General features: G+C 38.7%; 1 protein-coding gene across 1 annotated transcript; it reads right to left on the reverse strand.

Moving 5' to 3' along the window:
• Positions 1 to 27,904, reverse strand: LOC306842602 (voltage-gated potassium channel regulatory subunit KCNG4-like). The gene is made up of 3 exons (XM_079373557.1): positions 27,732 to 27,904; positions 24,937 to 25,856; positions 1 to 1,335 (listed from the first exon to the last, which is right to left on the reverse strand). Exons 2-3 carry the CDS (start codon positions 25,684 to 25,686, stop codon positions 469 to 471), a joined length of 1,617 nt encoding a protein of 538 aa, XP_079229683.1. The 5' UTR covers positions 25,687 to 25,856; positions 27,732 to 27,904; the 3' UTR covers positions 1 to 468.
• Between the last annotated feature and the right edge of the window lie 51 nt (positions 27,905 to 27,955).

Below are 27,955 nucleotides of genomic sequence, written 5' to 3' on the forward strand. Positions count from 1 at the left end.
GAGCTTACTGCTGTTTTTATTTGGAGCTGTACAAGAGCATGTCTGTCCCAAACCGGTGCAGGACATTTCAAGTGCACATTATCTGGAAGAGCAATTCTTGAACCTGAAACAGTCAACAAAAAAGCATATCTTTGGATTTGTTAAAAAAAAATGTAGACAGTTAATTTGAGGAACCTACATTTCTCTGCTGTATGTCTAACTGTGTGGAACAAGGCTTTAAAGTTAAACTATCTAGCTTTATTTTTTACTTCTATTGCATGGCTTTTCATGGAGTGCTAAATCTTACAAGTCCACAGTGTGAATATGAAGGAATTAGTACTTTAATGAGACATGATCAGCTTGTGGCTGATGGAAGACAAAATAGCTTCAAGGCCCTTTAACTTCACCCTGTACACTGCAAGAGGGTTCATTATGAGGGCATGGAAGAACAGATTTGATCTAGAGAAGAGTACAATGCGCGTGCATCTCTTAAAAGGCTCCAGCTGGTAACGGGTGCTTGTTATTCCCGGAAGTCTCTCCACCATTCCCGAGAAGAGAAAGGTCTTCAAGGGAGCCAGGCATCTCTGTGTCTGGAGTAAGAACTAGTCTGGGAGGAGGAAAGGCCACCCATCCTCCATCCTGCTCGTCATCGGGTCCTGCGGTAGCCGCTGCGGCTGCCGCACACTCCTCTTTAAAGAGCCTGTCGTGCTCCTGTTTCAGCTCTTGGTAGGAGCGGGAAAACATGTGGAAGATGGAAGTGGCTGGGAAGGCCATGATTAGGATCCCACTCAGGATGCTGCTGAGTGCCACCACCTGACCAGGTATGCTTCTAGGTACCATATCCCCATAACCCACTGTAGTCATGGAGATGATCGCCCACCAGTAAGAGGCGGGAATGCTGCTGAAATCCTGCACTCCTGTCAGCTCGCTTTCCGCCAGGTGCACCAGAGGTGAAAAGAGCGTCACGGCTACGCAGAGAAAGAGCAGCAGCAGGCCGAACTCGCGCGTGCTGCGCCGCACCGTCATCCCCAGCGTCTGCAAGCCCAGAGAGTGGCGGGCCAGCCGCATCACATACAGGATCCGAAGGGCACGCAGGATACGCAGTACCAACCCAAGCTTGTCCAGGTAGCCCTTACCTCCAGAGGGTCGCTCATGTTCATTGGCGGGGCTCTCATCCACTACCAGAGACACATAGTAGGGAAGGATGGCCATGGCGTCGATTATGTTCAAGGGTCCTCGGAGGAACTCCAGCTTGCTGTGTGCCTGCATGAACCGTAGCAGAAACTCTAGGGAGAACCAGGCCACACAAATCGTCTCGACGATGAACATGTGGTAGCATTTCTGGGAACACACACCCTGCGGAGGGAGAGAGAGTGAGAAACTAATTTAATTCTCAATTCAATTATTTTCAGTAAAACGCTTTGCATCTAAATTAAAAATCAATGTATTAGGCTAAGCATATTAGAAGTTAAAGTAGAAAAATGTCTGCGAAAGGGAGGTTTAAAATATGTCAGAGAGTAAAACGTTGGTTAGTAATACAAGAAAGGGGAAGGTAAATAAATAAGATGTAGTGCCTAGTAGACCAGGACACACACAAAATAATTTCAAGACAGTACATTCCTTAGCAGGAGTTAAGACTTCCACTCCCAGCATCTGCATTTGACTGGCTGGCCGATTTCCTGCCCTAAATCTCCTTATCTCAGGAGACCTCTAAAACCCAGGATAAATTTGAGGAAACATCTGAAATGGATTTAGAAGAGAACCTTCAATGTTGTTCCTGACCGGTTTACCATAAATAAAAGTCGCATAATCAACAGTACAAAGCATGTAGCATCTGGAAAGGCTCCAGCTCCATGATATCCCCTGACCGTTTAATGCAGTAATTCAATGATGGTATCAACAAAGATGATGGTTTTACAACAGACGTCCGAGCTAAGAAAATCACCAGATCTCCATTCGGAGTGACATTCCCATGACCTCCCGTTTCTCCCCAGCAGAGAAACGCGCCTTTTCACAAATAATAACTTTCATACGCTTAGTGTGATTATTTAAAAGGTAGCATGTTAATTGATGCATTAACCCATGTAGTATATAAAATTAAGGTATGTACTTTGTGTATGCAAAATACCTGTTGTTTGATTTTGAATGAAAGCTAGTTGCGTCAGCAATAATTTGGTGTGGATGAAAGTTGACTTTTCTCATCATAATGTATGATTAAAACACTTATAGGGATCTGCTAGGATATATTCTTCATTTACGCACGGAAAACTGAGCCGTGCGGGGCGGGGATCCACCCTACAGAAAAACTTGTGATTGGATCAAACAGAAAAAGGGGCAGACTGAAATCAGCCCAATAAAGACAGACACCCAACTTCGGTGTGGTTGCTTGCTGCTTGCTCGCGTGCTTGCTCATCTGATCGCGCTGTTAAGCGCTCTCAGCCATATACCATCTGGCGAGGATCCACACATGCCTTCAAAGTTCTGACCAAAGAAACTTTAACACCTGAAGCCGAAAGAACTCTAAACAGACTTCCTAAGAGCGTCATCACGTCACAGAGAAACCAACCAATTGCAAGAGGGCATCCCCAGTGACATCACGCAACAACGACTTCAGCAACGACTCTTTTCACTATCTGTGGCCGTAAAATTAATTAACGATCAGCACCGCGCCCAAGCATCCTGCTCTGCTCTCCTTAACGTCTCACGAGACCCCTAAAACAAAGGATATATGTGTGGAAAAATCTGGAATGTATTTAAAGCAGGACTTCACGGTTGTTTCTTATCACTTAAGCATAATTCAACCAGAAACAGGACAAAGACCTCTGGATCTGGACACAACCTCCTGACTGCTTAACATGTAATTCAATGATTGTATCAACCAGGAGAGACGGTTTTACAACCGACGTCCGAGCTAAGCAAAACACCAGATCTCCACGAAAGTGACATTCCCAAGAGACTCAAATCTTTGCTTAAATATGTCAAAAAAGAACAAATTGTTGCTGCTATTAAAGCAATATACTCAAAAGCAATATATACAATCTATTTACAATATATATTCGGGTTGTATTTCATGAAATTAAATTAAGCTTGCTGTGTTATTGGAACCTATGGTATTGTTGTAATCTTTTGATGTCTAATTTTTCCCGATCACTATTGTTTAGTTTCACATGCGTGGTGTGATTATTTAGAATTTAGGATCGTTTAATCTATGCCTTAACCGCGTAATAGATAAAATTGATATATGTACTTTGGGTATGCAAAATACTTGGTGTTTGATTTCGAATGAAAGCTAGTTGCGTCAGCAATAATTTGGTGTGGATGAAAATTGACCTTTCTCATCATAATGTATGATTAAAACACTTATAGGAATCTGCTAGGATATGCTCTTCATGTTATGGAATAATTCAGCAAAGGATTTACGCACGGAAATCTGAGCCGTGCGGGGCGGGGCTCGGCCCTACAGAAACACTTGTGATTGGATCAAACAGCAAAAGGGGCAGACTGAAATCAGGCCAATAAAGACAGACACCCAACTTTGGAGCGTGTCTCTTTTTGCTTGCTCGCGCGCTGACCTGGTGAAATTTCGGCTCCTGCTCTGATCGCGCTGTTAAGCGCTCCCAGCCATTATCATCTGGCCAGGCATTGAACAACTATCAAGACTTAGTCAAACTTCTAAAGAAACTTTAACATCTGAAGCCGTAAGAACTGAAACAAACTTCCTAAGAGCATCATCACTCCATAGAGAAACCAACCAATTGCAAAAGGGCATTCCCCGTGACATCACGCGACGACGACATCAGCAGCCAATCCGCACCCAGGGTTCCCTCAACCAGGAAAGCAACGGAAACTCAATTTAAAGCAAGTAATATCAAACAAAGCTCCTTAATTCTGCTGGAAACTGGTTGAAGTAATTTAAGAGCAAAGATAGTAAAGTTCCTTGCTTGTGACTTCCCTTGGGTTAAAGTTAGAGCATTCTTGGAAACGAGCATTAGAACCTTAAACTCTCTTCAAATCAAAACAATTCATTGCCTGCAGCGTGTATGTGTGTTTGTGTGTGTACGTATTCTGTTTTGTGTTATTGTAGCTTAGCAATGTTGTAGAGTAGCAAATAAACTTTGATTTTATAAAGGAATCTTTGTCTGGTGCTGTGTGATTTTCAAGACTTAAACTATTTGGCAAAGATTGCGTTACCTATGCTCAAAATTACCTAATGAATTCTGTGTTATTATCGTGGCCACGTGAATAAAACTGAATTGTTAAGAGATAACGTACTGATGTTAACGCTTGCTGGACAAGTCGTTAATGAGGTATCATTAACAAGGTATTGGACGTTTTGATTAATATCGATTAATCACGTAAATATCAATATCGAATCTTAAGAATAGATTCCCTAAAAGCTAAATTAAAATAAGGGCTAATCCTTTACACTTATGCTAAAAATTACCTAATCAATTCGGTATTACTGTGGCCACGGGAATAATCTGAATGGTTAAAACATACTGGTTTTAATGCTTGCTGGACAAGTCGTTAATGAGGTATCGTTAATAAGGTGTAAATTGGACGTTTTGATTAATATCCATTAATCATACGAATATGAAATCGATACGACTCGATTTCCAGAAACTAAAATTAAATTAATAGATCTAAAATTACTACAAAGATAAGGAGAGGGCAGATAGCCACTACATTTTCCAGAAAAATTCAGTGTTTACTTTAGTATTCAAGTCACACTAACCAATAAGTCAAGCTGTATCAGTTAATTAGCCAGAGTCAGAGGTCAAATTGAGGCGGTGGTGGAAGGAGGACTAACAGAAAAGACAAACCAGACCACTTTGACCTTGAAATGTCTGAATTAAACTCCCCTATACAAGCAACATGCTGGAAGTGACCCAAATTTGATTTTCTCTTCATGTGACATGCCTGTAAATGTGATCCTTGAAAGTACACATATCTGATGCAGCCAGATCTGAATCACCCTTTCTGTTAACACATGCATACATACAGTATCGTCACACCATTTTGTAATGTCGTTATCATTCAGTGCCAGTAAGCGCCTTGCTAAGATCTTGAAAACCGAAGGAGGAGCAAGCAGAATCAGTGGAAAGATGCTGAGATAGCAGATTTAATTAATATTTGGTGAGATGCATTAGTTCAAGCAAAACGCGAGGGAATGTATCACAGTCATGCCATGTTAGCAAATTAGCTGTTCAATTTGCAGCTACTTGAAGGTCCTTGCAGATGTAGCGGTTTTGTTGTTATGTGCATATACACTGGTAAAACGTGTGACGTTATTGTTTCTGTACATGCTCACTCACAGGTACTTTAAGGTCAGCTGACAGGTATGTGTCATTTATAAACACAAATGTGAACAGTCAAAGAAAAAAGATTACATCTCAGCAAATGTTCAGAACAGTATGGTAAGATCAATGAAACAGCCTCAGAGAAGAAATGTAAGGAATAATTGATGATGGACTTCGTGTGTAGCACATGTACATGCCTTTATAATGTGTTTACCTCAAGACATTGTTTTAGTAGAGATCAATACTTAGTTTGACTATTTTTTTTTTTTTTTACTGAATTTGACATTTTTTTTAGCTTCCTGTGGAAAAGTAATAAATGCCAAAAGCATTTTAAGCATAGTATTTAAAAGCCAAAAAAGTAGCAATATAAAATAGGATAATACAATTTATCTAATGCATGTTTTTTATATTGTTGTACTCTAATGATGAACAGAAATAAAACAATTCAAAATCTGCATTTTGGTTATAGGACACTTAAATATTTTTTTTTAGTATTGCTTTTTTATTGTAAACAAAACAACCCATAAATATGTAGTTGCAAGTACAAACTGTGAACTACTACACTGCAATGCAGTAGAAACTCATGACCTTGAAAAAAATCAGAATCAAGAATTAAACTAAAATAGTGCAGACAGGTCTCCTCACTCTACAAACACCCTGCCTTCCAGTAAGAACCTCACTCTACCACACTTACATCTTTCAAAAAACTTTCAAAACTCATTCATGCTTTTTCTTGCCTGAAAAGTCTGAAAAGCCTTTGTAAATTCTCAAGCTTTCACAGGAGCGACAGACTCGCAGTTAGAGAGAACGTATTATCAAACTGCAGCAGCTCTGAGGTGATTCACTGCTGTAAATTCAGCCATTTTAAATGCTCAGCACACAATTTACCCCTCGTACACTGTCCCCTTTCCTTCTCACTCCCTTTCTGTCACTCTCCCCAGTTCTCAGTCATTCTCATTCCCTACTTCTACTCCAACACCTTCTTTTCATCTCATTTCTCTGACTTTTGCTCCTCATCTCCCTGCGGCAGGGTGAAGTGGTTGTGACTGCAGTTGCAGACATTATGCATGTTAAAGAAGGATAACAATTTGCAACTCGTCAGGCTGATTGTCAATTTCTCAGTGCTAATGCACTTAGGGTGACCTTATCTCTGCGCTGCCACTAGAAATGTCAATGACATCCCCCCCTCCTTTGTGCCCAAAACCAATCAACCAAAGCCCCAGCATCTATACAGCCTGTATGCATTTTAGAAATCACCTACAGAGCTGATGAGCAGTTTACCATGAAGATATCAGGGCTTCTGAGATCAGCATACATAGGCAATAGGGCTGCACAAACAATCAAAATAGAATTGAAAATTGTGTGTGCTTTTTTCAGCCTTAATATCTAAGCAACAGAAGGATGAGAAGTTACATATTTAGGGAAATGTATTGTGATATCTGAAACTTTTTATAGTATTCAACTAAAGTGACTTGCCTTAGCAATTCAATGCACAATCAGAGCATGATTTTGTGACCAAACCATTCAGCCTTGAATAGCAGCACTTGCATATGGGATTCAGATGCATTCTGGGTGAATAGCAGAGTATAATGACAAATTAAAATCAATAGGATGGTTGGAATAGGTTTGGCTCAACTCAACTGCCACAGTCCCAGAGCATAACTGAGACATAAACAACCTAACACAGAACTACTATCCTAGTCTTGCCAGGACATCGCAGTCTTTGTTAGCACTAAACAGGTTATACGAACTGACAGTCATCTTTCCGGTACGAGTCTCTGATTGAATGTTAGGCGGCCTTGCTGGCTGTTTGAATCTAGAGGGAGGGTCTGAGAATGCATAAATGGATGTATTGAAAACGAAATGCAGTCGGGATAATCTGATCTCTGAGCTGCTTAGTGAATGAGATATGGGGACCCGGGAATGGGGATGTCAGGAAGAGATGAGGGGTTGGACAGAGAGTTGAATAATTGAAAGAGTGCTACACACACACACACACACACACACACACAGATTCTTTCATCTGACGGTATACTACTAGAGGATCTGATAAACAACACCAAATACATGTACAGAACTCAAAGCTTGTTATAGTGCGCATCCTGCTTTATACATGTAAACACACAGGAAACAAACCCCTGGGGTCAGCTGTTTTTTAAAATTCCAATTTGAACTCGGTTCTCCAAACATTTTTACTTTTTATATTTTCATGGAAATGCATCAGATATTCATCAAAAAATATTATTCATGAGGAATGAAACCGCAGCAGGAATCTAGCCCTAGATGTATAAATATGGCACATATAGCAGAAGGCATACTGTAAAACCAAAAAGTATATTACTTTCAACATCTAATATTCAAGCTTTTATAGAAAGACTCAAATTAAGTTGTGGAAAACACTTGCAACTAAGTTTCTACAATTTCAGATTTTAGAGCCCTGTTGGGCCTTGGGCAAAGTCTTGTGATACTCAGGGCAACTGAATAATTGAATATTAAATGGTATAGAGAAGGAACTGAAGACGAATTGTCAGAATGTGTTAAGTTTTTTAAATCAAATAAATCAAATCTCATCTTTCACATTTATCAAATTTGTCAAATTTCAGGTACATTCTAGGATTCTTTTCCAAATGTCTTTATAGTATTTGTCCACTTTTTATTCTAACAAAACAAAAAGTAAAATAAATAAATAAAAGTAAAACAAAATCCTACAATGTAATTTTGTAAAGAAATTGATATATGGGCACAACCCAGTTTTCTACAGAATATTTTCCGGTAGGTGGCACAGAGCATAGACTGATTCAATGAGACCATTTCAACAACTGATTCATTAAACTGCACCAACTGAGCAACTTGTTAGCAAAAGTTCACTAAGGGTATATATATATATATATATATATATATATATATATATATATATATATATACAGTGCCCTCCAAAAGTATTGGAACAGTAAAGACAAAATTGCTCTGTTGGCTGTGGAGTCAAGACATTTACAAAAAAGATTAAAAGAGGAATATGAGACAAAACTACAGAACATCACATTTTATTATTGGGTGATTTAACACACAGATGTTTTACCAGCTAAGACGTTCAGCACTTTTAGAGTTTCATCCCTCTATCTGATGTGAGCATAAGTATTGGAACAGTTGCCTCACAGGTCTTTCTAAGTGATCAGCTGTGGCCTGTTGCATTAATTCTTCAGATATTAAAAGCAGGGAATGTGTTGTATCAGTTATATCCATTACTTCTGTATTCTGAATCTTGCATTCGATGAAGACACACACAAACCAGGATGAAGATGAGGGAGCTGACTTTGAGAGAAAAGCAAGCAATTTGGATGCTAAAAGAAAAGAGGAAGTCAATTAGAGCTATAGCAAAAATAAAGGGCATGGAGAAATCAAGAGTTTGGAAACCACCAGCGACACCAGCAACCAACAACTACCTGATCGGCTGAGAAAACAACAGTAGTTGATGACAGACAAATCATAAAAGCTGTGAAAATGAACCCTAAAAGACAATGTCTATAAAATCACCAACAACTTCCAGAAAGCTGGGGTGATGCTCTGACAATCTACTGTCCTCAGGAGACTTTGACACAGAATTACAGATGCTACACAGCAAGATGCAAACCTCTGACCAGCACCAAAAATAGAAAGGCAAGAATAGAGTTGTCAAAAAAGCACAAAGGTGAGCCAGAAGAGTTTTGGAACTGTGTTTATGGACCGATGAGACAAAGATGAACCTTTATCTAAGTGATGGGAAAGCAAAAGTGTGGAGAAAAAAGGGAACTGTAAATGATCCCAAGCATACAGCCTCATCTGTAAAGCATGGTGGAGGTGGTGTCATGGCATGGACATGCATGTCTGCCCCTGGAACAGGCCCTCTCAACTTTACTGATGACTTAATGTATGATGACAGTAGCAGAATGAATTTGGAAGGGTACAAAACCATCTTGCCTACCAATATTCAAGAAAACATTGGGAAGTGCTTCATATTGCATCAGGACAATGACCCAAAACACCCTGCCAGTTCAGTCAAGGAATTTATAAGGGCAAAGAAATGGAAAGTCTTAGATTGCCCAAGTCAATCTCCAGATTTAAATCCAATTGAACATGAATTTCACCAGCTGAAGAGGAGAGTAAAGGCAGAAACTCCCCAAAACAAGCAACAATTGGGATTGGCTGCATTAAAGGCTGGGAAAAGTCTTTCAAAGGATGAGACCAAGAGTCTGGTGATGTCTATCGGTCACAGACTCACTGCTGTGATTGTGCGCAAGGGATCTGAAACTAAATAATAGCTTTTAATCTTTTATATCTGCCTTATGTTCAACTGTCCCAATACTTATGCTCACATCAATGAGTGGGATGAACTCTAAAAGTGCTGTTCTTTTTATTTGGTAAAACATGTATGTGTTGAAACGGCTAATAATAAAATGTGACATTCTGTAGTTTTGTCTCATATTCCTCTTTTAATCATATTTCCAAATGTCTTGAATCCACAGCCAACAGAGCAATTTTGTCTTTACTGTTCCAATACTCATAGAGGGCACTGTATATATATATATATATATATATAGACACCTTTCAAAAACGTCTTATAGGGGTCATGAACTGAGAAACATCCTGTAAGTTTAAAAACTCAAACCTTTGTCTAAAAACAGCTTATATTCAAGGCCCACCAATTTGTGCATGTAGTGATTATGAGAGAGGCAAACGTGCAGGTCTACGCAGAAACCAAAAAATAAAGATCGCTCTGAAGACAACAAGATGCTGTGCAGTGTTGTGGAAAAACAGTGTTTGCATTTCCTTAAGATCCCAATGTTAGGAAAGAGTGAATTAACTTTATTTTTAATGAAGATCCAGACATCGTCAGGGGGAATTTGATCCTTTGTTCACTTCACATTACCACGTAGACACAATTCGACACAGGATTTTCAAAAAGATTGAAACTAAAAGATGATGCTGTGCTGACTATATTAGATCCGGCAGTAATGTCGCAACACAACTGTGAGTAACTGTTTTTATTATATGGTCACTATTGCTTTGTCTCTTCGTACAGATTGTTTGATATGTATGAGTTATTTATGCATTTTTGACCTAAATTATAGCAGTGTTTATCTATGAGAAATGTATGCTGTCAAATATATACAAATATTAGCCAATCATAGCAGTGACCATTTACTTCAGTCTACAATCTGCTACGCCTATTCAAACAGAGCGTTCTGATGAGGGGGGTTAAAAACAGGACAGAAAATAGCTTATTACTTCTAAATTATGTTTTTTTGATGTAAAAATCTTACATTACAAGTGAAAAAATAACATTACAAGTCGACCTCGGAGAACAGTACAAAACAAAGGCAGTTCATAACCCCTTTAAAAACATGTAAACAAACTTACCTACCCCAAACTATTAAACAGTATATATACAGCATGCGTGTGTAACATATGTATACATCTGCACATGGAAATTCAAGATCATTTTAAGCACTTAAGCACAGAGACAGAGAGAGAGAGAGAGAGAGAGAGAGACTGAAGTGAGGCTGGAGGAAAGCAGATATCACACAGCTTACAGAAAGCTCTAAGACTGATGTCCTGTCTTTGATGCTTTCGAGCTTGTGACTTTGTCAAACAAGTGATAAAATATGATGCTGAGGACTCTCTCAGAACTCTTTTTTTTTACAGGCAAGAGAAATGACTGATGCCAAAAAAACATAAAATCAACAAAACAGGGGTAAATGGATGTGTAATATGCTGTTGGGCAGTAGCTGTATAGTGTGATGTAATGTGATTAAGCCTTGTCCACCGCACCACTGCTGCTCATCGTGTCTTCTTGCTCTAACACATCAGACATGAGCCCAGACTTAACCAGTCTCTCTTTCCATACCTCTCTTCCATAATATAAGTCCATTATTCATCCTGTCTCACTCGTTTTCACTTTCTCTTGCCAAAATAAATGTTGTGGAACATTTCCTGGCGCAGAGTCAAAAATGCAACGTCATTCTGAGCTTCTAGAAAAAGACCACAGGCAGGAAACTGTCGAGGTCAGCATATTGCTTTTATTTAAATCGCTGTACTCTCACCTCCCCCGGCTGCTCTCTATTCAATATTCTGATTGAATGTTGTTTCAAAGACATAAAGGATAAAGTAAGTAAAAAATCTGTAACAGCGTGCTCAATCTGTCATATTGGGTATTTACCAGGTTGTGTGTGCTGATGAAGGCTTATGTCAAAATGACCTTGAGGTCATTGCCAGGGATTGAGAGAGATGCAGAGACAGAGATGGAGTGATTGGGACATTGAAAGATCTCTGTGCTACATCGTGGTAACCCAGAAACCCTCACCCGTCTGCTGTGCACTAATACAGTCACAGAGCAGAGACAGACAGGAACATGACAGATGATCAGATATAATCGTGTATTGGTCTTTCAGGCAACCAACCTCCATTTTACTCCCTGGAAAATACAAACACACATACATACACACAAACACACACTCATATACACTCCTAGAGAAAATACAATTATAGGTCAGGAGACTTAAGGGTGAAGTGTGAGATTTCTCTTTTGAAAACACTTTCCTAGCCCAGTCTTTTGTGAGTTCATAACTAGGAAAAGATATATTCAGTAGAGAAATGTCTATGACTTTTCAGTGACCTTTCAAGATTTCATGCTTTTTGAATTTTTTTGTTATTTCTAGGTTTTCCAGGACAGAAGGAGCCCTGAAAAGAGTTATATGACCAAAATATTATTACACACAATTTTTCAATACATTTCATTATAGTTATATATATTTTATTTGATCTTTGTTATTATTAAAAATGAGAACAAAGATGCAAAAAACAAACAATAAAAGACTATTAAAAATATAAAAAGGATATAAATGAAATAAACAGTGCTTTAAGTTTTCAGGTCCAGCAGGTCTAACAGTAGCATAAATAATTTTTTGTTCTTCATTTAATCAGACTGCTGTCTGGGAGAAACAGCTGAGATAATGAAGTCATTATGAAGTTACTAAACCTATTTTCTTAATACATATCACCGATCATATTATTGTGCATCAGTACATGTTATTTCAAAGAAAAATATTTGTCCTCATAATCTTTAATCAAAACGCAAAGCTTGCTCTGTGTCTGAAATGACTTTGCTTTCAAGATTTACATTAACTTCTTATTTTTAAGTCTTTCTTTATCTCATTAAGTCTTTCTAACAACACACACACATCCAGTTTTAGCCTGATGCTTTAATCTGTGTAATCCTCCAAAATGCACTCCACTCAATTTTTCCTCCTGCATAATAATTTGTCAAACAGCAAGACATTTCTCCCTCTTTCTCTGTCTCTATCCATCCCAGCCCAGAGACCTGAAGTATAAAGCGCAGAGTGGAATGGTACGGCTCAGCTCTGCACTAGTTAAAGTACACAGTGAGACAATCTCAGAATCTTAAACACCTGCCTCTCCATCTCCCGCTTGCTAAGCACTCTGTATTTTTAACCTAGAACCACCCGTTCTCTTCTCCTCACCTTATGCTCCTATAATGGAGAGTAATGAAGGGATGGAAGAAGAGAGTGTGAGTTGGTAGGCACTATGAAATCGGTTTTATTTTTCCCAAATTCTGCATTTTTCCTGGATTCCGTTTTAATAGCTTAACTAAACTTTAATAAGGAAAAGGATGTCTAATCAATTACTTTAATAAAACTAACAATTTAATAATAATAATAATAACAATTTTAAAATAATAGTGTCATATGAAGGGTTTTATTTTATTTATTTTTTTGCCTGTTTCCATTTTTTTCTGGATTCTGTGTTATACTTTAATACAAATTTATTATAAAAAATGTTAGTAATCAAATGAATGATTAGCAAACAAATTATAATTTGTCATTAAAAATAAGTTAATTAATCTTTTACAATGTAATACTATGAAATTTTAACATAATTTTCGGAAAACAAATTGCTTCACAATGCATACTGTGATATTCATTAAAAACGATGCTCTAATAAACTCAAACTGTATAAATATTATTATTATTTCTTTGAGAAGTACATTCTAATATACAACATATATTATATGCATCATCATTTCTTCAAATACAAACAAACTTTTATTTTGGCGGGTAGCAGTGAAGACCTTTCAGTTTCTGTGTATCTGGTTAAAGTTTTTATCAAATGTAATGGTGACATGCTTGTGTCATGTTGGAGATAAAGGTCATGTGTAGTGAAAACACCATGAGACTAGTGGTAGATATTTTGTATGTAAATAAAATTTTTTTTTTTTGCAATTTGATATTCAGTCACTAGTCCAAATCATAATTTGTTATAAAAAGTAAATGGTGTAAATTTATTCATCCAAATGTATCAAATCTCGTTACGTTCCACACTCTAAATTCCATTTTTATGATTGGAGTCTGCGATTCTGTGCCCTGCATTGGGAAGATTTTGAGTGCCTTTCACACTCAATGTGTGTCTCAGTTCCCACTGAACTTCAGTGTGATTAGCTTTGTGTGTCGAGAAAGGCTGCAAAGAGTTGTCTGCTGAAAGAGATCAGACATCGACTCACCCACATATATCAGACACAAAAACAGATCTGCTTGCAAATACCTGTGACTGCACCCACATGACCTTTGGAGGCATTGGTCACCCACCCATACCTTTCATCTAGCTGCATTGCTCTCATTCTTTTCAGTCTCTTCAGTGTCCTCCTTCCCCCGTCCCCAGAGACGGACGCTGCACTCGGTCAATTTGATCTGTCCTTTATGGCAGGTTACTGCAAATCCTGTCAAGTAAGGTTTACTACCGTAATCCTGCACCAGCAGTTTTGTGGTCTCCATCTGCCAGAGCTTCTCTGCATCAGACTACAGAAATCAGAGTTGTAGCAACCATTCTAACTTTCATAAATGTCTTGTTCCCTCACTCAGTTAATTTTGCTCGGCTGCAGCTGAAAGAAAAAAAAATGCAGCTGGCCACATTTAAAACATTCACTTTCACACCAAAGTGACATGTTTATTGCTAGCTACCTGTTGGAGGTATCTACTTGTTACCATTAAAGTAACATAATGCATGGAAAGTATGTACAACGGGACAGTCTGCTTCCACTGTTGGCCACGCATTCAAGTATGTTTCTGGCGTAAGTATAAATGGCACTGTAACATCTTCTCCTTCCCTTTCAGAGAAGCATTTCTAGCTTTTAGTCAGGACCCAGGAGACATTGAACAGACATGGATACCTAACAGCCAACCCATAAACATCTCAGTGGAAAAATAACCAAGAGGTCAACGGATAGATTTATTCATCCTGCTAGTCTGTAAGGAGAAAGCAGGAAGGAAATGGGTGCTTGTTAGAAACATACAATGCTTAAATGGATATTTCACCCAAAAATGAAAGTTTTGACTATATTTTCTTGCCTACTGACCTTTCTATCTTCTGTGGAACACAAAAGATGATATTTTGAGAAATGTCAGTGTTGTTGTCAATACATTATCAGTCAATGGGCACCAAAATGTTTTATTACTAATATTCGTCAACATATCTTCATTTGTATTCTTATTTCATTAAGTTACATGGAGTACATAACTGAGAATTAGCTCGAACTAGAGAAAAATAATTTTATCATGTCTAGGTGAGAAAATGTCAAGACATTTAAATGAATTAATCTGAAATAAAAAGCTGAATTAACTGAATATTAAATCATTCACCTGGTGCACACTGTGATTTATTGTAGTTAACCTATTCAAAGAGGACATTTGACATGTAAAATTACCAACCACCATCAGATTTACCAGCCCCACATGACGATTATGGACATGCAAATCTGAAACCAATGCTCCCACAATATTAGACCCTAAAAACTCTTGAATGCCTCTAAAAAATCAAATGCTTTGACCTTAATGAACAATGGCAAATCCAAGTACTAATTCTTTCACTGAAGCATTATAGCAGCCAAGTAGTTTAAACGCTACTTTCCAGAAATAGAAATCAGTGGATTTCACCTCCTCATGCCATTTAAATTTACATTATGAGAAAGAGAAAACTGATAGTAAATGAAAAATGTTACATGCTAATGTTGCTATACTGCTTTTTGTGGCAACTTTGTGAATGTATTTTCATACAACAACACAAAATTGAGCATACATAGCTAGAAGAGTCTGCATTCATGGACTTGCATAGGCTATGATTCAGGCCTTTGAGTTGGTTGCATTATGTCATGCTTCTCCACAGCAGGGGAGAAAACTCAGAGAGACACAAAGAACAATGGATAAAGCTAAAACAAGTAAGTCCTAGGAGAAAACATGTTACAGTCCTCCACAGCACTGAGACTTCAAGGGTGATTCATCTTCAAACAGGACAGATACCTGAAGCATACAGCAAAATACACACTTAAAACTGTGATGTCCTGGAGAGATCCAGTCAGTTCAATTAAGCATAGGTGAAATGACTTAAACACCACAGTTTACAGTTCCTGCTTAACTTAATGAAGTTGAGACATCAGTTTAATCAGACTCATTAAAAACTGTGGCTGTTTTCGTAAAAAACAAAAAAAAGGTGTTTGTATTGTTTGTATTTGCATTTCTATGCACAAGAATGTAGTAAGAGAGAGAGAGAAAAAGTACCCACAAAGTGTGACTCGCACAAGATGAGTTGTGTACATCTTGCAAATTTAATTCAAGAAACTTATAGGGGAAGATAACAAGCAGGCGGGCATTAAAAATGCATCTTCAACTCTGGGATGGAGCTACTTGTGGAACAAATTTTCTGATGGATGGCACTATTTACACCATTCTCCATTTACTTCTCTTGCATCTGCTGAATCAAAAATGAGTATGCAGCACAAGAGGAAAAATGATCAGACGTGCCCACATACATTAATGGCCTTACAGCACCACACCCTGCATCCCATGCATCTTCTCACTGTCATTTCCTGTGGCTTCTCTTCTATTGTATTAAATTTAAAGCAAGAAGCCCATTAAATTATTTAAAAGAAAAGCAAAACGAAACACTACATTTTCTGAATGGTAATTTTTTGTATTATGATGCAGTCTGGGTCTCTTGTAGCAACCTGGGTTTGAATGACTTGCCAATCTGACTCAGGTGATTAAAACCAGGAACCTTCTGGTTACTCTGAGCTTGTAAACACTTCACTATATCACCAACAAAGACAAGCACTACTGTATACGAGCAGCCACGTGTGTGTTTGTTTATACGGACACCTGTGAGACACTCCAGAGTATCTTTTTTGAACCCTGTAACCTTGGAACTGAAAAGATGTTGGTGCTCAGAATTTTAAACAGTAGGCAGGCGTAAGAACAGCTCCCATTTGTAATATTTTCTTTCAAGCCATGCTGCTCATTTAAGGAGTTCAAGCAAGTCAATTCGTTCAGGACCTCAGTTCCAGTTTTAACAAAGGTGATTCTGGTGCAATAACACTTTTGACCTACACTGGCACTTTGTGGCTTGGAAACTCCTGCTGTTGTGTGTTATATAAAAACCTATTCTGTAACCTGCATGTGAGGGCAATCACCTCCCAATTTCTCCTGCATCAATATTGGAACACCAAAATGAAATGTACCAAAATGAAAGTATGTAGATCTACAAAAAAACGTCAGTCCATTTGACAACATCTGACAATAGAAAGGCAGTCTGCATTCTTGTAAAATGGAACAACTAAAACTCAACTCAATCAAAGCTATGGAATTAGTAATCGACCCCCAACCCACTTAACCATTATTCCACTGCTGAATTTCCTGCCCAACGGCAAAACACATTTAGATTTTAGCTGAGAAGTAAGCTTGCAGTGTGAACTGATTGCAATGCAACAGAAAGAATAGGTCCTGAAATAATATATAGACAATACATATTTAATTATTTAAAAAAGTACTATGTTTTTCTCACTAGTTGCATATATACATACAGCATAATCATTTTCTAATTTACAAACAAATGAGCTCTTGTGAAGCACCTTATGAAAGGCTCTCCTCTGTTAATGAAACAGTCAAATTAATTCATGGTCTGACACAAAGTCATGAATTTTTAAATAGTTAAGAGGGTATAAATATTTTCTATCAATAACTTACTGAACTCTTTCCAATTTCTGTCAGTCATATGTGGTTTAGAACAAATCAGTGGTCCTCAGATGGGGGCCCGGTGCCCATTAAGGGGCCTCAGAAAACTTCCAGGGAGCCTAAAGATGACTTTTTTTTTTTTTTTTTAATTGAAGAATAAGGACTCCCGTGATCTTAATAAACTAATTTTAAAAGTGTGGTTATTAAACCTGGAAAAGTCATGTCAATTAATGAAATCTTAAAAGTCCACAGGCATTTTTTATAAAGAATAGGGCTGCCCTCGACTAAAGATTTTTCTGGTCAACTAGTAGTCGTTCATTTGAAGCATTAGTCGACTAATTGCATGTTTATTAATAAACCATTTAAATCGTTATAATGAGCCTTTAGGGGCAGTTGTGGCCTAATGGATAGAGAGTTGGACTTGTAACCCGAAGGTCGTGGCTTCGAGTCTCGGCAGGGATTGTAGGTGGGGGAGTGAATAACCAACACTCTTTCCACCCTCAATACCACGACTGAGGTGAGACCCTTGAGCAAGGCACCGAACCCCCAACTGCTCCCCGGGCGCCGCAGCATTGGCTGTCCACTGCTCTGGGTGTATGTTCACTACTGTGTGTACACTTGGATGGGTTAAATGCAGAACACAAATTCCGAGTATGGGAATGGTTCCCTTTCCCCTTAATTGCCTACATAGCCTATAAGCGCTCAAGCACACGCATACAGCTTGCCACAGCACACCGGCAGAAGTAATAATTATGAATGTGTCAGAGAAAAACAGTAAGGAGGCTGCATTAACATTTTAATAATTTGATAAACTAGTGCTTTATTTGTTTTCAGCTTCAGAGATGAAGTCGGCGACACTGACTCATCATCTCCGCAGTAGTGGATGCACCTGTATGAATGTTTTGTAATGCCTTGTAGAGCAGGAAACACACACACACACACAAAATAATTTCAAGACAGCACATTCCTTAGCAGGAGTCAAGACTTCCACTTCCAGCATCTGCCTTTGACTGGCTGGCCGATTTCCTGCCCTAAATCTCCTTATCTCAGGAGACCTCTAAAAACCAGGATAAATTTGAGGGAGCATCTGGACGTATTGCAGAACAGGACTTTACTGTGGCTTTCTTATCACTTAAACATAATTCAACCAGAAACAAGACAAAGACCTCTGGATCTGGACACGACCTCCTGACTGCTTAACATGTAATTCAATGATTGTATCAACCAGGAAAGACGTTTTTATGATGAGACTGGGCGTTGAAGTCTCACAGATACATGCCCAACGGGACACTCATGACCCCCGGACAGCTCCCCCTTTCATCCTCCCTGCATTCCAAAGGAATGCGTTTTTTTTTTTCTTGTGCAAAGAATACCCAAACTTTTATTGACTCTCTGCCAACAGATATTCCTTTATTCCTATTTCTATTAAAACAATATACTCAATAGACAATACATACTAACGTTGTATCTTATGTCTTTCATATACTTGTTGTGATTATTTAGAAGGTAGCATGTTAATTGATGCATTAACCCATGTAGTATATAGAATTAAGGTATGTACTTTGTGTGTGCTAAATACCTGTTGTTTGATTTTGAATGAAAGCTAGTTGCGTCAGCAATAATTTGGTGTGGATGAAAGTTGACTTTTCTCATCATAATGTATGATTAAAACACTTCTAGGGATCTGCTAGGACATATTCTTCATTTACGCACGGAAAACTGAGCCGTGCGGGGCGGGGCTCCGCCCTACAGAAACACTTGTGATTGGATCAAACAGCAAAAGGCGCGGACTGAAATCAGCCCGTTAAAGACAGACGCCCAGCTTTGCTTGCTGTTTGCTCGTGCGTTGTTTGAAACTTCGGCTCCTCATCTGATCGCGCTGTTAAGCACTCCCAGCCATTAACATCTGGCCGAGCATTGAACAACTATCAATACTTAGTCAAACTTCTGAAGAAACCCTTGAAAGTCTGAAGCTACGCGAAAGGAACTCAAGGAAGAACTTTGAGCGTCATTACGTCACAAAGAAGCCAACCAACCACCGAAAATTACCTAATCAATTCGGTATTAATTGCTAAAATTACCTAATCAATTCGGTATTACTGTGGCCATGGGAATAATCTGAATTATTAAAACATACTGGTTTTAAGGCTTGCTGGACAAGTCGTTAACGAGGTATCGTTAATAAGGTATAAGTTGGACGTTTTGATTAATATCCATTAATCATACGAATATGAAATCGATACGACTCGATTTCCAGAAACTAAAATTAAATTAATAGTTCTAAAATTACTACAGTTTCATACGGATTACTTAATCTGAGAACATTTGGTTTTCATTTGAAAGTAGACATTTCACTCGATATAGATATATTTTTAATGTCTGTAAGGCAAATATATACACAGAGTTTCGTGCTCAAGTTTACAGAGACCGAGACGGCAGAAAGCGCATCAAGTTTGCTTTCATTATTTTACAAAAGCGCGGTATTGTGAGTGCACACAAATAAACGTAGAGTCTTTACGGATTCGAAAGATGTATTACTCTTATCTGTATGACCAAAAATGAGGGAGTATGTTAAGAGCAAATGACCACACCGGCGTCCCCATCTGTCCTTCAGTGAGCGTGCTATTGTTCAACTCCACACTCTGCACAGACACTGAATAGCACACATTCCTCAAATTTAATATTAGATTGAGCAGCCACATAAAGTTGCGAATACTTACATATTTCAGATGATGAGCCATATTTGAGGTCGATGAATGATAGGAGAGCGTTTGGATGTCTAACGATTAGTTGACTATTAGAGGGCAGCCCTAATAAAGAATATTTTTTTCTTGTAAAGTCAAGCTCTATAATATTTTATTGGGTTAAATGTTTGAGTAAAAAAATATTAATAATAATCCAGTAAAATCACAACTGGAAAAGTCATTGGGCCTTTGAATATCATTGTGAACAATGGGGTGGGGGCCATGAAGGCAAAACATTGAGAGACTGAAATAAATCATCACTGTCTTAAACTGTCTTATCACTGCATATTTGGAAACCAATGTTAATAATGCAGGTCTGTTTTAGAACTTTCAAATAAATGCTAAGTTGATAAAACAACAATAAAAAATCCTACATGTTCCAAGTAGTTCATGGAACTGCTTTGTTGTAAACTTTATTACTTAATTTAAATCAGTTAAAAAATATGGCTTTAATGGAAAGTGCACAGTGCAAATGCACCCAATCTTCATCTAGTGTTTCCTTTCCGTTTTCTCACTTTGTCACTTTGGCCTCATCATGCTGGTTTTGGTAGCTATCATCCCACTCAAGAGGAAACCTGCGGCACATTGTCCAGATTGCGCCGTGGATTGTTCACCTTCTCCTGCCTTATTGTAAGAACCCAGGCCAAGGAACAGTAGCTGAGATCATTGCTAACCCTGCATCAGCACCTGTTCCAGGAACTCCCCTTCTGGCAAATCATAGAGCCAAAATGCAAAACTGCAACACAACACCAAAACCACTCATGTCCTGCACCTGTACCGACACCATCTGGCCCTCTGTAATACTCTGTCCAACATAGCATGAACAGAACATGTAGAGCGTTAGCTAGTCTGTCAGTGATGGGTGTGTGGAGACTATGATCGGTCAAGAGGAAAATTAAACCAGCTTTGGTTTGAACTGCAGCACTGGCTAAATGTTCAAAGACCAGCTTCATGTTTCATGAATGTCACAGATGTGAAAGTGATGCAGAGCTGTAAAATGCTCTTTAAATATTCTCTCACTCTATGTGCTTCAGCAGTCAGGATGATTAATTTACCTGTTCATTTTTTCAGCACTTTCATCTAGCATATGTAGATAATGTGCTCAACTTTGTGGCTCAGAAGCAAGGCGGTTCATTATCTCTTAATGCATGTAATCAAGTGAATACACCTGCAATATAAAAGATTTTGATTGCTGTAGAGATAAGCACAATGCCAGGTCAAGCGAATTCTTTCAGAAGGTTTCCATCAAATCAAACTGATTGTGTTGTCTTTTTGTAGCAAACACAAATCTACTCTTTGCTTGATGGATTGGCTGGAGACTTTTAGCCAAATTAAAAAAACTGAGTTCACGACATCATACTAAATCGCTTATTCTCCTCTACATTTTTAAATTCAGGCCTATTCAAACATGCAATATAATTGTCTTGGCAGAACAGGCCCATTCCTTTTCTGGAGTCTAATACCAGCTATCTGCAGATCAATCTGGAATTTTGGTTCATATGGACTAGTCATCTCAATAGCCAATCCTACAACTACAAGAAGTTCATTATGTATTTATTTTAACATTAATAATTTTAGCGCCAGTGATTTAAATAGCATGTGTGCTGTATTTTGCTTGTTAGACAATTCCCGTTCCTCCCTATTTTACTCCATCGAGTTATTTTTGAGCGCAAAAACAAATCTGTTGTAAATGCCCAACTTGACTTATATAGCTTATTTTATGAATAAGCTATATAAGTGAATATATATGAATTTACCCCAAAATTTTCATTTACGTAAATTGTTATGCTTAATATGATCAGTGATACAGCTTCACTTTTACAGGATATTGTGAATAAGTGTTTGCGTCACCAGCAATTGAGTGAGAGTTTGCAGGATGCTCATGGCATACAAACACCTTCAACTCTGAGTCCTTGCTGCTGTAGTTCAAACAAAGCAAAATTTACACCTGCAGCCCAGGGGAGGAGAAAAGGAGAGAGAGCAGAAGACAGCATGGGGGATGGAAGGGGCAGAGAGTGGTAAACAAGAGTAAAGGTGAGAAAAAGCAGAGAAAAGATAAGAGAGCAGACAGAAATGGAAACCAAAATAAGAAAAGCAAAGTTTCATATTTAAAAAATTCATATTTAAGAAAGCAGGGCTGGAGTGAATCTACTGTAGGACAAGAGGGGGAAAAAGGTAAAGATCCATAGGAAAGAGTGAAGCACAGATCCATAGAACAGATCCCATGGATGCTCAGATTTTCTTGACTGGCTTATGCTTTATCCATAGAACCAGTAGAATAAAGGTTAGTTAATTTTTTTTTAGATATAATATATAATTAATTGTTACAAAACTGCAGAAGGTACACCCATGCGAAACCATAATATCTTTCTAGTAGCACTGCTTCCGACTTATCTAGCTTCCGCAAAGATAACGGGCATTAGGGCATATGAATCCAGATAAAAGTCATCTTATCACCCGACGAGAATGTATTTATTGTTATCTACACAATAAATAAAAAGATGCTGCTTGGGATTAAGAGAATACAGCCTGCTCTCAAACACAAGATAGTTAACCTCTCTGGATCGATTTCAGCCTCAATGTGATTTTAGTGTATGGATGAAGTCAGTTACCCTCATGTTCACACAGGTGTAGTTCATCACATTAAATATGGACATTTTCCACTAACATTTGTCTATTAGAAAGTGTTCAAATACCTTTTGTCTTTATTTTACAAAACAGTATAACAAAATTTGTTTTAAGAAACATTCAGAAAAGTGTACTTTTCAAAAAATTTTCTTGGTTTGATATGCTGTCATCTAATGCAATACCATTCATACATATTTATCGGGTTGCTCAAGTGCCAAGACACTTTTTGAGGCCTCTGTACTTTCATATAGATTCATTTAGAGCTAAAATGCTTGCTGCATAAGGGTCTGTTTAGGTCACACTGATATCAAGCGTTGAGATAAGCCCATGGGTTGTTGATTTTTATATCAGCTCATTGCAAGTTTTCTCACAGCGTCTTTCTCACTTCTGTTTGTGTTTCCTGTTTATTCAAGATCTGCTGCCTTGTCTTTCCGCATCTGATATTGAGCTCTGAGCTAAAATCGTGTTGTATATAATTTATAGAGGCATAAAACTTCACAGAAAAGTTTTATGCTTGTAAACATACAAAACTGTGGAACATCAATCTGTAAAAATCTTCACATTTGACTACACACAAAGAATTGAAAGTGCTGTGAGAGATAGAGGAGGTCATCTTGTTATCACTCAATGTACACATGCACACACACTTATCTGTGCACACACACGCATTTATGAGCAGAGATGAATGACTCCATGCTCAGGCCATTCCTTTTCTACCGTGCGGCTGACATTGACAAACAGCCCGGCAGTGCGAATTAAATATGACAGTCCTGCTGCTTCCAGCGGGACTCTGCCTGTTGGATGCTACATGCTGGCATAACTGCCTAGACACCGCCAGAGTCTTACCTTGACATAAACACAAGCACATCCAATCGTGCACACACAGTATTCCGATACAAATATGAGGAGTGAAACTTCAGGCAAATGAAGCTACAGCCAGCGGTCTACCACTTCCACTTTGGGTGGTGTGAGGTGCCTGCCTAAGTGCGATTAAAATGCAGTCATTTAATAGCAAAAAGGTCTAGCCTTCTCAAGCGGACGTCCCTGTGTGCCTGCTGACATTCCAGAGGTCTCTATGGAGCTGGTTCATTATTCTCTGTGTGTGTTAGCTGACATTGTGGAGGCATTGCTGGTCCAGTTCATTACTCTCTGGGTATTTACCGACATTGGGGAGCCCTGCTGAGGTGCATTCATTATTTCTCACTAGGAACAGTACGCACAGGTCTGCTTGAAGACCGGAAACACACCTCCTGTGACATGCTCACATTCTACCTGAGGAGAAGGGGGTCTACTTTAACAGTTGAACATGTGTTGGGCTTTTTCAGCTTACATCTGGAATGAACTCAAAGGTAAATATGAACAGAAATACCAAAGAGAGAATTGTTACACCTGAATTTACATATAAATCACTCGATTTTCAGTGTGTTGGCTCAATGTGAGAGGATCAATGCATTTGAGAGCATAGAAATCTTTAAGATCATATAGAAAGGGTTAGATCGGCCAAAAAAGAAAATTCTGTCATTATTGAACATCATATGCTGTTTAGGTATGTTTTGAAGCATGACTGCTGGTTTGAACTGGTTTAAGCTGGTTCTTAGCTGGTCATGAGCTGCTTTAAGCTGGTAATGTGCTGGTCCTAAGCAACTAGCTCCTGCTCAGGACCAGCTTAGGACCAGCGTATGACCAGCTTAAACTAGCTCATGATGACCAGCTAAGAACCAGCTTAAACCAGCTCAAACCAGCAGCCATGCTTCAAAACATACCTAAACAGCATATGCTGTTTTTTTCAACAGGGATATAAAGCCATTGTATCTCTTCACAAAATTTAAACCCCACGTTTCATAAGGATTCATTTTATAACGCCTTTATGGCATAATCTTCTAAGTTTTGGTTCTTTGATCTTGATCTTCCAAGTCTTGGTTAATGGGGAGACTGAAATGGGGAGACTGAAACCACTCAAGCTTCATTAAAATATCTTAGTTTCGAAGCTTAACCAAAGTCTTATGGGTTTGGAATGACATGAGGGCGAGTAAATTATGTCAGAATTTAAATTTTTTGGGTGAACTATCCCTTTAAAATCCATTTACTCACCCTCATGTCGTTCTAAAGCTGTATGACTTTCTTTCTTTGATGGAATAAAAAAGTCATACTGGTTTGGAATGACACAATGGCTTTTCATTTTTTGGGTGAACCATCCGATTGATTAGGTTGAGACATTTTGTACGCACTTACCCTATTTTCTTCCTCTCTGAGGTCCGGCATGGTGCTGATGCACAGGCTGATCACTGTCACCGCCACCATCAACACAGACAAACAGGCGAACACCTTTCCCGGCAAACCCGACTGAGGGTTTTCCACCATGTCCCTCAAACGGTTCATGAACTTTCGGTAACGTGTCTCCTCGGCAGGAGGGCGCAGCTGCATTCTGTGTTGACGGCGTTCCTCCTCCCACCGCTCGAGCTCGGCGACCTCCTCAATGCGAGTGTACATCTTGCGCTTGCAGCAACGTTCCATGTAGGCCATCTCTACGCCCCAATAGTTGAGCTCCTCATGCAGCGAGAGCGCACACATCTCACGTAACAAACGTAGTTTTCCTGCTGCCAGGAAGTTGAGGATTACACGGAACGCACTGGGGCTACGGTCAAAGAAAAATTCACGGCATGTCTCATCGTAATCGTCACAAACACAAGCGATCTCCTCGGGACTGCTGCAGGGTTTGAGACGTCCTAAACGCGTTAGGGGGAACTGCTCCAACGTACTCCAAGGGAAGGTGTAACGGTTTCCCCCCACATTTATGAGGGCCTGCAGGCCGTGGTCCACCGAAAGCAGATCTTCCGGTCGGCGAATGAACTGAGCGCGCTGATAATACACTCCCTTGATGGTCTCAGTCTCCGGGATCTCGGTAAAAATGTGGTCCAAGCTGCTGTCATCACTGACCGAGAGGTTGCTGAAGTCATGATTGGCGTTGCTGATGATTGGCATGATGGCACTGAACAGGAAAGTTAATCAAAATGGTTGGGCGAAGCTCAGGTTGTCTTAGCGTTAGCCTGATAACTTGGGTTTAGGGCATTGAGGTGTTTAATCGAAGGTAGATCCCATAGGATCTCATGCACAGTTCAGTGAAAACCCAAACATCCCACATCATTTGAACACTGTTGGAGACAAAAAGACAACAAAATATAAATAGGTTAAACAGTTGTTTTTATAAAACCATGAAATTTGCAATACAGTGTAAAAAAAAAAAAAAAAAAAAAAAAGTTGAGCCAACTTAGAATTTTAAGGCAACCAGCTTCAGCAGAGTTCTCTCAACTTATTTTTGTAGGAGATTCTCAACTTTTTGTTGTATAAACTTAAAACAACAAGTTGAGAAAACGCAAAAATCTGCTGAAGCTGGTTGCCTTAAAAAAAAAAAAAATTTTTTTTTTACAGTGTAGTACTATAACTTTGTTAAAATGACATGGAACTTGTATAATATGCTCTTAGTATTTCAATGTAGAAGGACATTGTCGTTTGGCACATTCTCTGGTGGCTGGGTGTATTAGCAGAGACCTCCAGAGATGCCACAACTTCTAATAGAGATTGAATAATTTACTGTTGTCAAGGTGTTCCATTATGCTAAGGTGGGAGCTAGAGTGATAAACTATTTATTAATAGAAGCGCATTCCCGTCGGGAGCGAGGCTTGCTTTACTGTGTGGAAAGTTAATTGAGGGAAGTGTGTTGAACAGCCCAGTGGCAGTGACTCTATCAAGAACATTCTCTCCAGTACAGGCTGATGAGCAGAAAGTGAGGGGAGCAAGATTCTTCATAATCACACATAAGCAGGTGTTAAAATAGGGTGTAAATTAGGAGGGATGTGAACCAAACAGACAATGCATAATAATTGCAAATGTGTCTAAACAATGGTGAAATAATGGGCATACTTTTACAACAACAGACAATATGCAAGAAGTGTCAGGGGCCACTCCTATTGCCTTTAAAAAGCTTATTTAAAATCCACTGCATGTCTGAGTGATTTATCGACATTAGTAAATTTAAAAGATCATTGTACTGCAACTTTAACTCAGAGGGGGTTCCAAACACACACACACACACACACACACACACACATTTCCATATTGTTAATGTCTGTCATCTGATTGCTTAGAGCATTGACAACCATTTAAAAATGTTTATTCCGACAAACTTTTTGCAAGCAACTTTTAAATCACAAATATTTCAGTATATTATACAGTATATTATTCCTAAACAAAGCGCCAGTTCATTTTGGAGAGTCAGAAACCCTTTTGAATCAGTTAGGGCAGTTACTGAATTTATCTATCTCCCTTACTGAATATCAATTAGTCATGCAAGTATTTTTATTCAATAGCCTACATTTAGGAACAATTTTATAGGATTGTATTCATGCCGCTGCTAAAAAGTCTAACATTTTGCAAAAACTGAATGCAATTTATCTCTGACTTGCTCTATGCACATGTTCTGTTGAAATCTGAAATGATCTGATCATTTGTCAACACAGTCCCTAAGCCAGCACAAAACTACATTTTTTATAGCCAAATATTTCTTCCTCAAAAGTACCAAAAGAATCGTTCGTGGATCCGTTAAGGAATCGGAATCGTTTAAGAAGAATCAGAATCGACTAAATGAATCATTACATTCTTTATCTCTATCCCATCACTGCCATGTATCACCAATATGTACTTAAACATTTATTAAAATAGCTATATATAATATAAAACGGTAAAATATAATAAGAATAGGCTCAAATATTGCTGAATTTAACTAATGGGGTTTAAATAATAGGCTACAATAGGCTGAACAAAACTGTTCAAATAACATTCTGAATACATTTATTAGACTGTGTTCAGTCAATCCACGAAAGAACAGACATCAAATAAAACTAAGCGAAACTGACAGTCTATCAAAAAGTTGATAAACACGCAATAAATATAACAACACATACGTTAATGATTTTATAAGTTATTAAATGAAATCTACAAGAGCATCAAAGTAGAAACTCCCAACTCACCCCTCGACACGACTCCGGTCCTCACTTTCTTCAGCAGAGACATTTTCTCTCCACGATGCCTGCGTCAGGAACGGTAAAATGATCAGAAGGCGAATATTCTCCGCTGACACATGATCGCTGTCCCGCGCGCTTAGAGTCACTATCACTGCATAGATCCGAGCGAATGTGTGAGTGAACGCCGGTCGGTTGCGCGCCCCTCTCGCGCCTTGAGTTTAAAGCGAAGT

The sequence above is a fragment of the Barbus barbus genome (genome assembly GCF_936440315.1).
Source record: "Barbus barbus genome assembly, chromosome: 23".
NCBI classification, from domain to species: Eukaryota; Metazoa; Chordata; class Actinopteri; order Cypriniformes; family Cyprinidae; genus Barbus; species Barbus barbus.